We start from the raw sequence: 18,489 nt of genomic DNA, 5'->3' as shown, positions 1-18,489 counted from the left end.
GCAGTGGAGGAATACCTGCTGAGGGATGATGGGAGGAGAAGGGAGGAGGGAGAACCAGCAGAACCAGTAGGATTAGTGTCGCTCAGAGATTTGACTTGTGCAGTAGACCAATGAGAACAAGCTCCTACATTTACACCTCACTGATAACTGCACTTCGAGACCCAAATAAACCCTTCGTAAGCTCGCCCATCTATTTTTGACATATTTCCCCAATTTATTTTGTATTTTTTTAGTTCCACCGAATACGTGGAGCTCCACTAAACTTCTTGTTAATTTATTGTGAAAAATTTGAACATGCGCAAACAAAGGAGAGGAATAAAGTGACAATGTCTTTTTCTAGTTTAATTTGCAGATATGTGGATATACACTGATATAAAGATTCAAAGGAAAATATGCCGTTGAGTTACAGGTGTATTTTACCATCGCCAAGGCGTTTTTTTTTGTTTTCAAGCAAGATTATGCAAAAACAATTGGATGGATTATAACCAATCTTCCCATGGAATCGTGTTGATGGAAGTTTGCTCTCATTTTGGCAACTTATGGACATGTGCTACAAACTGCTGCAGTATTTTCGAGGCTCAAACCTTCTGTCTCTCAGCCCCTGTCCCTCGTCCGTCTCACCGAGATCAGTTGCCTTGCGGTCACAACAGGGAGGTTCGGTAAAGTGCAGCCTGACAATGACGGAGTGACCTTTCAGATAAGCATGATAAAGCTGCCCATCCCAGCTCTTCCCTGTCCCTCCCCTGTAATGCGCACTACACACACGCACACGTCACCCGCACGGACAGACATATCTGATGACCTCTTCTCTGACAAGTCCACCCCAAGGGATTTCATTTTTTTACCCATTCACACAAACTTGACATCTTCTCAGGCAAAGGATCATGGGGTGTCATCTGGCAGGTAGGATATCTGTGAACCCTGTGAACTGGGAACGTTGGGGGTTGCGTGACCTCAGCGGTTACTTAAAGGTCACAAAGGTCTCTCGGACAACACAGTGCATCTATACATGCGGCGAGGTCATCTTTCACCATCTATCTGCTGCATTCTCTCATGCCTAGAGCAAGTCCCCTCTTGGTCTCCCTATATATAGTTCCCTCGCTTCCCTGGATTCTTTGTGATGTCCTGCTGTGCCGGAGAGAGGCTGGGGCTCATCATTATAAATCAGCCTGTTAGAAGGAATACAATTTTAAAGAGCTTCTCCCTGGATTCAAACTGAAGTCTCCATTAGCGAGGCCGGAGCAAATGGTTGCTTGCATGGCAACACACGGCAAATCAACACAACAACCCTTTTAATCACCCTCTCTCGGCCCTTTTGTTCTCCTCCCCTGTCTTCCTCCCCCTCCTTCGCGCCGTCCGATAAAGTTCACTAAAGTCTTTAAGGAGGAAAAATGGTCCGAACGGTGTTTACTACATCCATGTGATCAAAATTTATTGTTCATTACATCTCCATCCACTGATTACATCTACAACTCCCCCCCCCTTATCTACCGGTGATCCATCGCAGAGATTTACTGTCCTAACCTTGCGTACGTCAGCATGGGTCAAGGGAGATTAGTGGGCAGGTCGGACAGGGGGAGAGTGAAACCTTGTCGTATCGCGCCGCGGCCCCTCTGCCGACGGCGCCGCAGATCGCAGGCGGGGGGGACGCCGGATGAAGCCGGAACAGAAACAGGGCCACACAGCGGGAGTGCCCAGAAAGTCACTGATTAGAAGGCAGAGAGGCAGATTCCAACAGTACGACAACAGAGGATCCACTGCAACACACCAGTTTCAGAACCCACATGCATCCACACACACACACACACACACACAGAGAGGAAGGGACACAGTCTATGACATTATTTCATATCAGCCTTGAGGGAGAGCTGAACTCCTCGCCTCATCATCCTCCTCCTCCATCGCTCTGTTCTTGGCCTGCCGCACGCCTCCGGGGCCAGCGAAGGCAGCGATTAACGACAACAGGGAGAGTGTGCAGAAGTGTGTAAGTGTGTGTAAGGCCCTGATCGTTAGAGCGGCCAACTTGTGTAATACAATTACAGAGGCTGCAGAGAAACTGCTAATGTGCACACAGGCAGCTCTGTCAGATGGATCAGGTATTGAGTTTTCTATGCTTAATTCACTTTCCGGCACACACATGGGTGCATTAGTTAGATTAGAGTGGCGGGGTGGGGTGGGGGACGGGGGGGGTGGGGGTCGGTCTACCGCCGAGCCGAGCCGATTTGTTTAGTGGTGGTTGTCAATTACAACCCTGACCCTTGCGCTAAATGGCTGCTCATCCAGCGGGGAGGCCCAAAAAAAAAAACAGAAGACAGCAGACAAAAGACTGACGAAATTGGTAAAGACGTGGCCATTTGCTGCGGGAGATAACAAGTGGCATGTTGTGGAATAAACAATGGTCTAAACGGTGCGCGTAATGCTACACCAATAAGGCAGAGTGCAGGGGCCGGAGAGAAGCGACGTGACCATCAGTGAGACCAGCGAGGCTCCGTTATCACTCGATAATGGAACGGTACAAGGCCAGTGGTGGACGGGGTACTCAAAAATATGAAATGGAAAACAAATGATTCGATTTGTCCTTTGGAAAAGTCTCGTGCAGTTTAAGAGACTGATTGCGGATGCAATCACTCACAACCCCTTGTACTTTGTATGGATATGATAAAAGGACTGAATTCGACACACTGAGGATCAAATACACTCTGCACAACTTATTTTGATTATTCTCCAAAGGGAAAAAAATAGAAAAAAAGAAAAAGGAAGAGACTATTTCAGGTATTTGCTTCAAATTGTTTCTCACATACAAACGTATTCATCCCTGTGTCCTTGCGTCTAAGCGGAGTTGTTTTTCCCACTAAAGCCGGAGCCACTCGTCTCAAGGGAATTGGACTCGGGACGGCACAATCACAACGCTGGTTAGAGCGGCATTGTGACTCTCTTCCAGATGATGATAAATAAATGAAATCTCACAGCAGCCCTTTTCCTCCAGTAGCTAAATGAGCCGCGGGGGGGGGGGGGGCTGCAGTTTCCACAGTAAACACCTCCCTCCCATGTAAACACCTATAATCACAACAAGATGGCCAGTGCAGCTCCGCTCGTAATTCTATCAGTGAAGTGAGATGAGTGAGTTTTTAGCAGGATGGGGGTGGGTTTGGGGGTGCGGGTGCGGGGGGGCATTATTGCTGTTTGCAGCTGATTGAATTAAAATGTCTGCTTCGCTCCCGAGAGACCACCCGGATACAAAGGACAGAGATGTCTGCCTCTGACTTGAGGCCGCGCAGCAACAAATAAACTTGGAAGCATTTACAAAAAAAGTCTTTGTAGGCTCTGACAGAAGGTTTTTGTTTTTTTTTCTGTCTGACACCCAGCCTCTTCTAAGAGTGTGTGGGGGGGTGGGGGGGTGGGGGGTGGAACGGGGCCAAAGGAGAAAGGAGAAATGAAGAGTCAAGTTGGATGCGACGGGCTGTGCACAAGAAAACATTTAACCGCTGATGGATGTTAGACAGCTACATCCCCTCATTGTGACACATCCATCACAGTGCTGATCACTTTTGTCCTCCCACTTGTCCGGTGCTTGTTGCCCGCCCCTGTGCGTGTGAGAAGGGCTTTGACCAACTCTCTCGCCTCCGCACAACTACTGACTTTAGACAGAGCAGCGTGTGTCAAGGGGAGTGACCGCCGATGCTCCCTGGATCTGACACGGCCCCGCTGAAATTCCCCAGACAGCGTACACTGCATTCTGTCAAGCTCTTATTAAAACAAACTAGTGCCAAAATGGAAGCTACAGTGTAAATATTCCAAATCTACGTTTCTCATGGCCCTCGCCCTCGAATTGAATCGACGTGGAAAACAACATGCCAACGAGGGGAAATGGAAGGGGGCGAAACCAAAACCAGGTTGCGCTGGTATCTGGCGTTTCACAAGAGCTGCAACACAATAAGGTTCGGATTAAACCGCCAAATTTCACAACAAAAAAACAATCGCAGGGGGATTGAAACGCGCATCGCAGCCGGTAACGCTCAAAGCTGCCCGATCCTTACAACACATTGGTGTGTTCAACATTGTTGCATTTGTTTACCAGATTCCTGCCTCTTTTCCACGAACAAAAAGCCACACAAAGCCGCCCCGGAATAGCTGTGGGTTAATGTGCCTCGAATGTGGATGCTCTCCGTTTGTTCATCCTGTGGGTAAGAGCCACGCAGCTTAGGAGTGGCTCCCCTATCTCCGTCTCGTTCCTATTCCTTGTCTCAGCCTCTCCTTCTGGCCGGTATCACTGCCTCTGTTGGTACAGGTCTTGCGCGGGGAGCAGGCTGCTAAATAAAACATTTGGCATGGTGAAACAGCGATAGCAAAAAAAAACTGTGGCGAGGGCGGAAAAGCAAGCAAGACTTGTGAAAACCAGAACACCGTGATTTACTAACGGGCAGCTTTCTAAATGTGAGGCGCGAGGAATGCGTGCCTTCGGATTTTTAAACAAGCAGCTAGTGAAGGGAACTCATCAGGAGGAATGAGTTACCGGTGCACTGCTCCTTCCTTTACATGGCAGAGGTTACCCTGTGTTGGCCTAACCCCCCCAGCCCCCACGTCAGCTCTTACCTGACGGATCGGTTTACCTCACGTCAGCCTAAACACCATGGGAACCCCTATGCATGGTGTGTCACCGCCGAATTATCGGTTTCCGCTGCACATGGTCCGGCGTATCTGCAGCAAGCCATTACGGCGTATCGGCTTACAGCGAGTGTGCTGACGCCATGTGCAGCTGGTACTGTATGGGGTCATAGTTTACCGAGGTCCGGAATTAGTGAAACAAGTCCGTCATCTCATTGAGCGCGGTCACTTTTTCCAAATGGATCGAATTTCTCCATCAACTTGACTGGAGGGGGGGGGGGGGGGGGTAAAATCCCCAATTTTCTACGAGCAATGCTCTACGGGTGTCGGCCCAATCCCAATGGATTCTCAATAAAATGAATAAAAGAGAACACGTATACAAAAATACTAATCATTCATCATCCCCCATATTATTACTGGCGAGTCATAAAAATGAATCCATATACGCTTGAGACGATATTTGGAAAAAAATGCAGAAATTGATCCTTCCTGCTGCGATACCGCTGAGGGCATGTTCTAATCTGTAGGCAGCACAGTGAGGTCGGGTATTGGCATACACGCTGCAGTGAGTGTCTGTACCAGTATTGCGGGTTCTATGCCTGAACAGATTGGGAGCCCGGGGAGGTTAAACAGCAAACAAGACTTGTGTGTTTACTGTAGGAATTTGGAGCAAGAAGCGCTCCTCTGTATACAAAATAGGGCCAATTCAGACATTTGACCTGGTTTAGGAAAGAACTCCTGCATTTTTTTTCTTTTTTTTTCTTCCCCTTTCTGCATCTCGGAGCAGTCATCACAACAACATCCATTATTCACCTTCTGCCTACTGTTTGGTTAACTCCTTGAAAGGGGCAAATGCACAGCTGGAGGCTGCCGTCAGCTGCCAGTCCCCGACACGACGTGGAGGATTTGCATTCATTGCAGCGTACTTGTCTCCTAATGCAACACTCTCAGCCGACGAAGACACAGAAATATTGTGAAGGCGAGGGGAGCTGCACTTGGTTTTTCATTTTTTTTTTCTTCAATCCTTTATGGAACATCATGTCGGACAAGCTCGGGACCGGCACTCGGAGCTCGTTAATAATTCTGACATTTAGAGCGGTGAACTTTCAGAGCGGCGCAGGCTGCTTTCTGCCATTACCAACCTCATCTCCACAGGATTCATTAAATGAAGAATGCATTCAAATCAAAGACAACAGAGACACTTAGCCACGGCGTGGAACCCTCTAGTTTCAGGGATTTTCGAGAGGAGGGAAAAGTGGGGGAAAAGAAGCAGAAGGAGAACAAGAAGGAGAACAAGAAGGAGGAGGAGGAGGAGGAGGAGGGGATGAAGAAAAGGCAGACGGATCGTTGCAGCTTCGACAGTGTGCTTTACATGTTGGGAGTCATAAAGTAACTCTTCACTGTGGGGCTTCTGTCTGGGCCCCATTTAAATTAGACCCATTGAGTTTGCCCCAGTTAAACACTGTCTGCCAGTACTTTAGGTCACCAGGGACTGATGGTTGAGATATGGAAAACACACACACACACACACACACAGACACACACACATAGCCACGCTCACAAAAACACGCTGTGCAAACACAGGAAAGTGCTAACACCCACCAGCAATCTCGAGTTGCAAACTATTACTGGACTCACAGTAACAAAGCCCCAAATGAAGAAAAGAGGTCACTGAGTATGGGTGTTTGGGTTGAGGGGTGCTGGGAGGTATGAGAGGCGGCGGGGGGGTTGGGTGGTTCACAGGACGTTTTCCACGATGCTGGTCATGAACTCCACATAGTTTGCTGAGACTTGCACAGAGTAATTACGCAAAAAGACGACAAAGATGCCTGGGACAGTCGAGCGTGATTTCAGTAGCGTAACTCTTAACACACATTTTGACTCTTCCCTTCTCTTGTAAGCAGGGGTACATAGAGGGTTTGATGAGAAGAGGGTTAATCATACAACGCTGCCTATCAATTGTGAAGCTTTAATTTAGCACCTCATTTAACTCAGTAAAAACAACAACTTTACAGGCTGGCATTCTGACACACATTTAATTCTGCCCTCTGGTAATGGTCTGCTCTGTTTAAAAAGTCTGGCAGCTCAGTAGATAACAGATGGAAGAAAAATGAAGGGAATTACGAGAAAGATTGATTTCCTGGGGATGAATGGTCTGGTTTTTTCGCATAGATTTATCTGAAAGAGACTTGGTTATTGTTGAACAAACACACACAGGCCACGGATAGACAACACGCGCGCACAAAAGACACACATCTACACAACATTGCGGTCTTATGGAAAGCAAAGAAAAACAGAAGCGCGCCGAATTATGTGAGTCAAAAGGAAAATATTATACGAGGTGATAAGGGCAGAAAGAGTGTGAAATGACCAGAGCACGACAATGACTGTCCTTTCAAAAAGAAAATGACTTCTCATCCCTCAGATCTAAATGAACGGATGTGTTTGCGAATAATTATTTCTTGCAGAATAAACACAAATGTTGCTGGAACTAAACAAACCCGCCTCCTCTCTTGCCCTTTCCCGACTGTCTAGTAAAAAAAAAAAAGTATTGCTTTAGAAAAACAAGTACAGGCATTGTCCTTTTAGACTTCCCGAGCCCATCTTTAAGGAACCGTAATGTAAACCAGAGGCCATAACTTCTCTTGTGGCATCTCAAAGCAGACACAGGAATGGAGGAAGAAAAAAAAAGAATGACGGAGGGGAGGAGGGGGGGGGGGGGGATAAAGTCCCTCATTTGAGCCCCATAAAGCACGAGGAGGAACAAACATTTATCTGTGGCGAGCCTTTTCACTGGATGCTTTAAGAGCACAGAAATAACACAGAGCAAGATGCTGATAAAGTGGAGACAGGAAATGGGGAGCGTGGGTCTCCGGCTCTCATGTTTCAGCCAGGTCCTGTGGTCCCCCCCCCCCCTCCCTCTCTCCCTCTCTGTTCTGCTGACATACATAGACCACAACCCTCCCCAACCAGACATTAGTGCAGCGTCTGGAAACCACCACCCTTCTCCACAATGCAGAGATGTGACACACTCAACGGCAGAATGAAGCCGGCGCGTCAGTCTGCAGGTATATGAGATGTGCGTCTGTATCCACTCGGGGGCTTAACGAAATAGACGGCGGCTCGGAAAATGACTTATTACAGATGAATATTGTTCCTATTCTTCAGGAGGGTATTCATAGATTTGCTTTAGTCCCATTCCACTGGTGGAGCCGCGGCTCCGAGCACAAGACAGGGCAAAGCCAGGATTAAGGGTTTAGCTTTGTCAATCAGAGTCAGAACAGAGGGGAAGACAGCAGCTGGATTTCCATTCTGGAGAGCGTGCGCTTGATTTCCGTGGAGGCATGAAATTTCAGGTGATTGCCAAAACCTGGGCGCTGCGCGTGTGACTCAGGTGTTGTGAGTCACCTCTGATATCATCTCGCTCATTACCGCCTCCGTGGTACGTTGGCCTTTCTCATCAGACCTGAACATGTAGCCTGGCTTTAACATCAAAAGGTGTCCCGGCGGCCACTGAGCGGAGGATTGGAAAAAGAAGCCTGCAATGAGGATATTCGTACTGTGGACTGTTTTCTCTAAACTCTCGAAAGTCAGTGTCTGAATGATCCAATCAGCTACTGAAACTATAATGTTCTCATTTAAAGGAACAGCATGTTTATGGAGTTTTTACTTCCAACCAATGGATTGTGGATGTTGTTGTAAAACCTCTGTGCACAGTTTGAGTGTGTGCGTATGTGTGTACCAAAAATACATTTTATTCTCATTCTTATTGTGCTGTTGGGATTAGCTCAGTTTCAGTTAATTATTGGAAAGTGGACAGGATCGCTGAAGCCAGACCTACATTTACATTTTTACCATTGCATGCAAACGTCAACTACAGTAAAAATTGTTCTCAACTGTGTTTACAACACCGGCTGTGGGCACGAAACAGGAGGTGGTTCAGATGTTTGATCTATAGCAATTTAAATTCTTTGTAAACAGCGCACTTGGAAACTTTGTATAAATTGTAAATTATAAGGTGTAGCTCGGGACCAACCGTCCATTTCGCAGGAATTAAAACGGGTGGTTTTTCCCCAACTTTGACCGGAGCTTCTACTCGGTCCAATTGAAATCCAACAGGGGAGCTAAGCTGGGATCATCTCACACCTTCGGACCGCACGCAGGGCACGTGTGTCCTAAATTTGCGTTGCACCGTCGGAGCTTCTTCTGAACTCGCTGTGCCATATCAGGTCTGTGCCTGCCACGACACCAAGGCTGCTCCGTGCTCCACGCTGGGCCGGGGGGGAACCGAGACCGCAGGGAGCACGGCTAGAGGACATTGGGGAAATAACAGCATTCCCACCGACTCTGCCTTTTACCGCTCATCAGCACTTTGAGCTTTTAATAGTGTCTGTGTGCATGCATAAGAGCAGCAGCCCTGCAGCAGCGTCTCAAATCCCTAACTCGGACTATTTTGCGCCCTAATCCTCTTTACTAGGTAGAATGGCATGTATGGCAACAGTACAGGACATTGGTGTTTTGGTGTGTCCACGGATGGTTACATCAGCTAAAGTATGGGGGGGGGGGGGGGTGCTGACGTTTATCACACAATTATAGAACGAACAAGAAGAAATGCAGATAAGATATATGGACTTTATTACTAAACTACAATATCACTCTGAAGAGAGAAAAACCTCCAGCACCACAGTCCCTTCAAATTCAATCAAGGTGCAGCAGATTGTACAGACTCGTATCAGTCCTCTAATTATGCCGGATTTTTTCTAATTAAATCCATTATTCCCTGAAAAAAACATGATGTGTAACCCCACAAGGTAATTATACGGAGGCGTAATAAAATAAATAAACTTCACCCCCCCCCCCCCCCCCCCCCCATTCCACTATCTTTCATTTATTCTTTTTTACCTGTGTTTGTAATGACACGTCCTTCACTGATTGACATGTTAGGAACACAAAAATGCAGGAAGACATTAGCGGTTACACACCAGGGGGGGGAGGCCATGGTGCCAAATTAAAGGGCAGGAGTGGAGTATGTACTTATACTCACTCATGATGTGCTCTGTCAGCCCTGCTGCTTATAATGGCATGAGAAGGGCCACTTAACTCGTAATCACTTCTCTCTCTCCCCCTTTGGCTCTGTCCTCCTCTCCAGTGCGCCCCCCTGACCACCGCCGCCACCCACCCACTCGTCCAAATTTTTTTCCGGCTCTGATCTCTAATCATAAATGAACTGTAGATCAAGAGCAGGGACAGTGGTCCACACCCCCCTGTCCCCCTCCTCTGGCTGGGATCCCGTAATCACAGGGCTCTCGGGGCGAGTAAGAGCCCAACGAGCCTTTTGAATGACAAATGACTGCACCTCTAATGGATCAGCCGCCTCAACTTTGAAGGGCCATTTTCCGGTGGAGGGGCATATCGCAGGTAGGAAATCAGGTCACCGGCGCTATCATCACCCTCGCAGTCATTAGGTCCCATCTCCTCCTGCCGTGTACTTGTAAGTGGGACTTTTTATGCAATCATTTTCATTTGCGGTCTATGGCCTAAAAAGCACAAATTTCTGACATTGTGAAATAGTAAATAAACCAGCTGGTGCACTTTGACTCACCCTGCTCTGAAAAACAATTATAAGCCAGCCTTCACACACACACCACTATCTAGGTGGTGCAGTATACATTGTGTGTAGACACACGGGTCAGACATTCTGGCACAGGCCTGCCTGTCAAGTGTTGCTACTTGTGCCGGGCTCTGCTAATGGACTGCTAATAGAAGTGAATGTTGCACTGTGAAGCTCCCCTGTAGTTGAGCGTGTCACACAGGGTGATTAATGACACACTCTCCGTCCCTCCCCTGTCCATCGCCGTCCTCACTCCATATCTTGCTTTCATCCCTCTCTGTCTCTCTCTCTGTCTCTCTCTCTCTCTCTCTCTCTCTCTCTCTCTCTCTCTCTCTCTCTCTCTCTCTCTCTCTCTCTCTCTCTCTCTCAGACTTTCACTCTCACCCCCTCTCCTACCTCCCTCTCTCCACTAATCTTTCTGTCCCATTTGCTTCTCTTGTGTCCTTGCGATCACCCTCTTCCCAGTCTTTTCATCACTCTTCTTTTCCTGTGGTTTTCTTTTTTTTTTTGTCTAACGCTCTGGAAGGACGGGAGATTATTGCACACGGGAACCTGGAGTCATCATTAAATTATCTTCAAAGTTTGCTTTTCTTTAAGGGACCTTTTGCGGATCATAATTACGCCTAAGAAACACACGAGCATTAGTTACTGTGAATCTGGGAGTTTTAAAAAGCCTGCGGAGAAGTTTACACAGTGTCATTAAATACACAAATTAAACATGATGCATTCTGGGGGACAGTTACATTAAAATATCTTTAATGTTGTATGAGGCATTAAATGAGCCTCAGATATGACATAGTGATTTAAAATGTGTTCATCAGGGAGAACAAAGAGAGGAAAGTGAGATGGAGAATTTTAATTAATATACTTTGTAAATAAGAAAAGAACAATGTAGTTGCACTGCAGGAATTTGGCCTGAAATCCTGCTCACGATGACAGTAAGGATATTTGCTTCCAGTTGATCCTCACGAACTGTTTCCCAGCCCCGGAAATAGCCACAGTGTGTATATTTAGCTTTTCAATAACAATAGTAAACGGCATCAAGCGGAGCAGGGACGCAAACTCAGCAGCCACTTTTCACAGTAATTATCACTCACCACCACGTCTGCGGCTCAGCTTCTAACCAGCATGCACCTCTGCTCCCCCTCAGCAGAGTCGGACCATACTGTACCGTCTGTCTGCTTTGCCCTCTCCCTTCACCTGCACATGGGCGAGTGTGTTACCGAATCTTAATTTCCTTCAATTACATGAAATTGCCTCGACTTTAAGGGGTGGTGTAATGCTGGCACTGGCAAAAGGCTATCACAGGAGGTAATTTCTAACTACTGCTCCTTCAACACAATGTGCTCATTGTGCGTACACGGGCCCTGTTTATAGAATGACCGCAGTGGCTGTGAAATTAGTGGCCCCAGAGGAGCCAGTTGTCAGGCCACATGGAAGCCTGCTAGAATAATAACGATAGAAATAACATTGGCGTTTACCTGCGCCCTTAAGGCGGCGCTCAGATCGGCCGGAGAGAGAGAGAGTGTGCTGCACGCACAACGTCTCACTGTGCGCTGAGTCACAACATTTCAGAAAACCGTAGAAATATATATTAGAAGAGAGTTCAACTTTTCCCTCCATAAACAGGCCTCGGAGGACACATCATCAGAGAGTGGAGAGACGGGAACACGGAGCTAGAGTAAGAAAAGGAAGAGGGAGAAAAGAAAAGCTTCATTGTGGAAAAGCTGAACTTCTCCCGGGGAAGGCCGGCACCCATGGGCTTAGCTTTATGAATGAAGTCCGCTGCCTGACACGAAGACCCACTATGAAAACGTCAGTGTTAACGTGTGTAGCGTGTCGGCCATGAAAAGAAATAAGAAAATCGATGAAAGAAAACAACTTCCTCTTCCCCTCATCATACATTCAACATCTTGAACTAGCACTCAGAGCCCATTCGTCTGCCAAGAGCAAACCGTCCACTTACATTCAATCAAGCTGAACCACATATTACACACTCATAGATATACCACTGTAAACTCGAACATTGAGTTTAATTTAAAAGAAATACCTTGTGTACTTAACTCTGCTTTTATCAGCCTGTCATTAAAACTAGTCTTAAATAAGTTACTTCTACTTCGGGGTCAAAAAAACATACTAACTCAGTGTGATTGGGTTTAATGAACTTAGAAAAACCAAGTCCTTGGAAAAGTGTGTTTTTTTTCAGTGGTGGAATTTAACTAAGGACATTTACTCTTGTACCTAAGCAGCCTACCTACCTAGAGGTACTTTTACTTTACTTTGCGCTTCTTCTTTTTATGCAACTTTCTACTTCTTCTCCACTACATTTATGAGGATAATAGTGAATTTACTTTTTACTGCACTTCATTTATCTCTAGAATATCATCGTTAAAAGCAGTTTTTGTAAATTTGCTGGTTCTTCTCCCTCAAGATCCATGAATTATTCCCTGAGAAATCAAGGAGAATGTTGAAACACCCCATCTCAAAATGTTAAAGAAAGGGAAAAAATAAATTCCCTGATCTGCCCCCCGCTCTCCATGCACACCAAAACGTAATGGGTTCTCCCCTGACCCACACCGCTTTCTTCCACCCACTTTCCCAGTAATCTGTCCATTAGTTTGTGTAAAATCTTGCTCCCAAACAAACAAACCAATACATAAATAAGCAGAGGAAGCCTAACCTCCTGGGCAGAGGTCAAGATTTTCAGTGGTGGTTCAGAAATCCTCTTTGAACCCATCTCATCTCGGAGGCAGATTTATTATGTGAAATCGATAAACGAAAGTGTAGCTGCAGGGTCAGTATGTTTCATGGAAAAAGTAAATCCGAATATTTCAGATCTACCAATTAGAAGCAACGGTTTTTGTTAGAATCCTCTTTTTCCCCACAGGAGGAATGGATGCTGCTAACGTCTCCTGCAGTTTGTTTCCAACATATGACCCTTTCTTCAAGAGGGAGGCCTTCCCATCACAACTCTGCACCTTTTAAAGAAAACAAACAACATGCACATAGGACACGGACACACAAACATAACAGCTCTGCCTCTGTGCCGCCAAGTACAGAAGTTCATCTGTTCTTCCACCGACGGTTTCCAATCAAGCTACTGTCACAGAGCTCTCAGCTACCTCTCCGGCAGCTCCCAGCTTATATCTGTCTCAACCTGTCTCCTTTGTCAAGAGTTCAGCAGGTTAATGAGCGCTCTCATTTCCCCAGCGCTCACTCTCCTCTGTGTGTGTGTGTGTGTGTGTGTGTTAGTGTGTGTGCGTGTGTGTGTGTTAAGAGCAAGTCCTCTTAAGGCAAAGTCAAAAGGTAAAAAACAAGCAGCAGCAGCAGCCACATGATATGTACGGAAAATACGTTTCAAATACGCAGGGGGGAAAAGGGGAGGGGGGGGGGGTGACGTTATGAGGAGCGTCTCGGGGTAAGCGAGCCACTTTGATCACCAGTAGTTTCACACTGAAGAAGTGACTCTCCGGCGATTCGGAGAAAGCGTGTGGAGCTCATCGGAGCCCAAAAATAGCGAGGGCCCATTCATTAGCCTCAAACAATGTTCTCCTGCTGTATCGACCTCCTAATGGACAGAGGAGGACCTTGTTCGTGTTCCCATCCAGTCAATGACACAGGGCTCTCGGGGGGGCTTGGGAATGGGTATTATGTCATCTCACCCTTCACTTCAGAAACCGGACCTGTGCATGTTTTTCACCCCCCCCCCCACTCTTCCTCTCCTCTTGCCTTTTTGCTCATTAACTATGTAGGAGAGAGATGGAGGTCTGGGGCGGCTAGATAAGGGTTGCTCGCAGACCCTCATCCCCGTCTCGGCGATGTGCTCGGACCGCAAATTTGAGCGTTGTGTGTTGCTCTCGCATGAGCGGCAAAGCCTGAACCTAAAAAAATATATTAGGCCAAGGAGAAATCATCTACCTAAGGTGTTTCTGTGAAGAAGTCTGTCGTCTGCAGCCCCCACCCCCCTCAAAGAAAATCTCCTCAATCCACTCCACACCCATCTTGACATGCTATTCAGCCCCAGCTCATTCCAGCAAAAGAAGCAGTGCAGAGACCACCTACGTTTCAACTCCAGCAGCACATACGCACACTTGGCGTCTGAGACACATGCACAAACACATCATAATGCACATCCACCCCTCGCGCACATGGGTTCCTCCTAGCTGCCTTTGTTTGACAGACAATCCCACTCAGGAGAGAGCAGATTAAGTGAATGGCTTCAGGTGCCGCGGCATTATCTCGGCGCTTTCCATCACTGACGGCAACTCCGGGGCTCACAGCAAATATCTTTCAACGCACGACTGAGGGGAAAAAGGCTGAGGACACACCGAGGGTTTAAAATGTGCTCACTGACTGACGCTGACAAATTTGAAAGTCGTCTGAACGAGAAGTGCCGCGTTGAAAAGGAAAATGGATAATTCCTACGTTTCACCGCTTCATATTTCAGGCATGTTATTCAGCCCTGATACAGACGACTTCTCGGAACAAAGGTCAGGACAATCACATCTCGCATGTAGCTTGAATCTGATATCAGAGGAGGGTGTGCTCACTTTCCCAAACAGTGAAAATCCCATTCGTGGAGTTATGCTACTCAATTATACGTCATATCAGGCCAGAGCAATGCTTAATAATTGTGTTATTGTTATTGTTTCACCGTGGAAAGTGAAGATCTGAGCGAATGAATGAAAGTTCAGCCTCTCATCCTGTGACCTCCTGGTGGAATTACATTTGAAAACTGGCCAAGAATCTGAACTTGAATTTAATTCAGTAGATAATGATAATTATGTGAATGTTATATATATTTTATATCCTATAGCTTTCCCCCCATCATTTCAGTGCACAGCAGTATTTGAGGTTGGGATAAGATTGGGCACATTTAATTTTGACCTGAGAAGCTCTGTATAGAGCAGCACTTTGTTTCCTCGGAGAAACACATCTATGACAGATATGCTTCTGTTTACAAAATGCTCACTGTGCTTTTCAAATGAGCAGTATTGAATTTCTTGAATGAAACAGTGGCCACATCTTTATTGGGTTTTTAAATATGTTTGTCTCCCCTAAACACGGGTGGGTCAACTCTGGTTCATGAATTTGAACAAGATAAATAGGATTTGTTTCAGGGAACCTTTCATTTACACTTTGAAATTGAGTTGTGTATTTGTATAATTTAACTGTGAGGGTGTATGAGGCTGCATCAGGCCCACTTGTTTTGATGCATGCAGGCTACAGGCTGGATTTATCCTCTAATCTGTATGGAAGCCTGTGGCCAAAATGGATGGAAAAACTATTTCTCTTACGCGTCTGTGACTAAACTCAGCTCAGGTGGTTTCCTCCATGAGCAACAACCCCCTGCTGAAGATCACAGGAGTTTGGACAACTTTTTTCTTTTTGGTAGAGAGTGCACGATTCCAAGTTCACAGGTCAAGAAAGTGCGTTTACCTTGAGCCACCGCGAGATCCACAAGGAGAAGCAGCAAAAGCCAGGACACGGTCCGCATCTCAGGAGAGGGTCCGGGCACTTTTCCTCCGTGTGCGTGAGTCCGTGCGCCGCCGCCGCCGCCGCCGCACCTCATGACGGGGAGTCAAACTCCGCTCGGAGCCAATAAGTCCGACTCTCACTGGGAAAAATGCGCTCGCACACGCGTCGTCGTTGCGCGCCGCAGCCAAATATTCACCCGGGCGCACCAAAAAAAAGAAAGCAGCTCTGCGTAAAAATGGATCCAGCGCTGTGTCTTCTTTACGCACATGCGAAGTGTGACAGTTTACTACGGATCAAGAGGCGGGTGCATCGTCCTCCGTGCGGGGAAGATGTTGCATTAAAACCTGCCTCCGTCCGCTCTCCCCCTGGACGCTGCACTTGGTCTGTGGAGAAGTGTGGATCGTTGTCTTAATGGCAAATTCATGCTCCGGTCAGTCCCGCGCGCACTAAAGCCAAAGTCCTCCGGTGTGTCCCCCACCTCTGTTGCACCTTTCACGCGTGCGGTGTGTGAGAGAGAGTGTGTGTGCGTGTGTGTGTGTGAGAGGAACGTGTGAGTGTGTGCGCGCCGCTCCTTGCGCTCCACTGACAGGACCGAGCAGGAGGAGGAAGGATCCGTCTCTGCGGGCTACCTTTCTCCTTCAGCCAATCCAAGTGCTCCGGCAAGTGGCGGCGCTGTATCAAAACCTGGCCCGGACAACAGCGAGGAATGGATGCTGTGGTGTTACTCCCCGTGATGAGTGGGAGGCTTCGGATCCAACGCATGTGACAATCGCTGATGCTCCAAGGATGATCCTGCAGTCTCCTATTTGATTTACTCTCTCTTTCCGAGATGAATCCATAAATAGAAACGAAATCTCATCAAACATATTTTAGACTAGATGTTTTTATTGCAGGGTTCGTGCTTGAAAGGGATCTATTGGCAGAAATTGAATTTGAAATAATCCTAGCGATGTTTCCACTAGTGTTTCACCTAAATTTTAAGAACAAATTTTTCTCTACCCTTGAATGAACCCTTAATATTTAAATAATGTATATTTACATCAGGAGAAGGTCCTCTCTACGGAGGCTGCCATGTTTTTTTTAAAGTCGTCCCAATTGGCCAACCAAACCTTTTGAGTTTTTATGAATTCAACTGAATTCAGCTGCAATATGAAACTTCACCACTAGCTCTCACTAAATTCTACACACTGAACCTTTAAGAAACATTTATTGTCATGGCTCCGCATGCACCCTGTAGAACGGCCTTCCCTTAGTAATAAAAAATGCAGAGTCCGTCGACAGTTGTCAGAGGTCGTTAAAAATGAATCTATTTCGTAAATATTTTAACTTGGTGTGGTCCTGATGGTTCCATTGTTTTTCATTGCCCTCTGAGTATCTTTTAATCTTCTATCGTGTGTGTTTTACTCTGTTATTTTGTTTTTTATCTTAATGTCTGTTTTGTTCAGCCTCTTGTAACTTTGGTTCTGAAAGGTGCGTTATGAATAAAATGTACTTACTTACTTATTCTGAAGTTAGAGTACCACTACCACAAAGTAAAATGACTGCAGCACAACTATAAGTGCTGCACTCGAAATCCCATCAGTTGAAGTGCAAAAGCATCATCTGCCAAAAGTAGAATATCTGCAGTAAATTGTCCACATCCATGATTATATAAGCCCAAAACAAAAGCAACATTTTACTGTTGTACCAGGTTAGGTGTTTTAATTAAACAGGTTTTAGTGTAATCGAATGGCTGCCATTGAAAACAAAATAAATAGGTGGTGGAACCCCTGCAGAGAGTCACACATCTGAGGGTCATCTGAAGACCGTCTTCTTCTCCAGTGTTAATTTCGTTGACGAAGACTATGACGAAATATATTCGTTAACGACCTTTTTTCCATGACGAAGACGAGACGAAGACGTAACGAAAACGAATCTTTGAAAATAAAAACTATGACGAAATCTATTTTAATTTTCGTTGACGAGACGAGACGAGACGAAAATGTTGGTGGTTGACTAAGTCACAATAATTTTTAAAACATCATCGTATCAGGCCGTCATGAAGTATCAGAAGCGGGCGAGTGTGTGTGTCTGTGTATGTGTGTGTGTGCGCCCCAGATAGCGCTCCGGTCCGTAGCTCCGCCCCCCGCCTCGCGCACTCGCTCAGAGAGACACAGTGAAAGCAGAGCGCGTTCTCGTGGAGCAGCCTCTCAGTGACCGACTGCTTCTTAACTATGGAAACAGTGAAAACCAGAGTTTCTATGGTCTCAGCTGCTCAGAGATCAGTCTCAGCTTCTTGATCAGAGCAGAAGCTGCAGTTGGTTTGTACCGATGTTCAGTTTCTGTGTCCGGCTCCAGTCTGACCTGCTCTCCCTTTTTGTTTTCACATTTAAAATTAAATATATATTTTTAAGCTATTAGGCTGCAGCTATATGTTTTTATAGAAAAGGAGTTTAATGTGGCTATAAAATGTGACTAAAACTAGACTAAAATGGAATTAGTTTTCGTCGACTAAAACTAGACTAAAATGGAATTTGTTTTCGTCGACTAAAACTAGACTAAAACTAAGAAGGATTAAAATGACTAAAAGGTGACTAAAACTAATATGCATTTTCGTCAAAAGACTAAGACTAAGACTAAATCAAAAATAGCTGCCAAAATTAACACTGTTCTTCTCACCTGCTTTTAATTGGAGTTGAGATTGACACATTGTTTGTTTGCTTCTGCTAATGTGCAATATCTTAACTCTCAAATATTTACGATGTTTACAATTGTTTTGCTTTTTTATTTTTGAGATTTGTACCCTGTTTGCTCTT

The 18,489-nt window shown here is 46.1% G+C and overlaps 1 protein-coding gene across 1 annotated transcript in view; it reads right to left on the bottom strand.

The window, feature by feature from the left end:
- The window catches only part of unc5cb (unc-5 netrin receptor Cb), a 117,113-nt gene extending 100,824 nt beyond the window's left edge, over positions 1 to 16,289 (bottom strand). The window contains exon 1 of the mRNA XM_053411670.1: positions 15,656 to 16,289. Within this exon, the coding sequence (XP_053267645.1) occupies positions 15,656 to 15,788 (133 nt within the window). The 5' untranslated portion in view covers positions 15,789 to 16,289. The remainder of the gene's footprint in view (positions 1 to 15,655) is intronic.
- Positions 16,290 to 18,489: the final 2,200 nt, after the last annotated feature.

Source organism: Pleuronectes platessa, chromosome 19 (genome assembly GCF_947347685.1).
Source record: "Pleuronectes platessa chromosome 19, fPlePla1.1, whole genome shotgun sequence".
In the NCBI taxonomy this organism is placed as follows: Eukaryota; Metazoa; Chordata; class Actinopteri; order Pleuronectiformes; family Pleuronectidae; genus Pleuronectes; species Pleuronectes platessa.
This window is presented reverse-complemented; position numbering and strand designations above follow the sequence as displayed.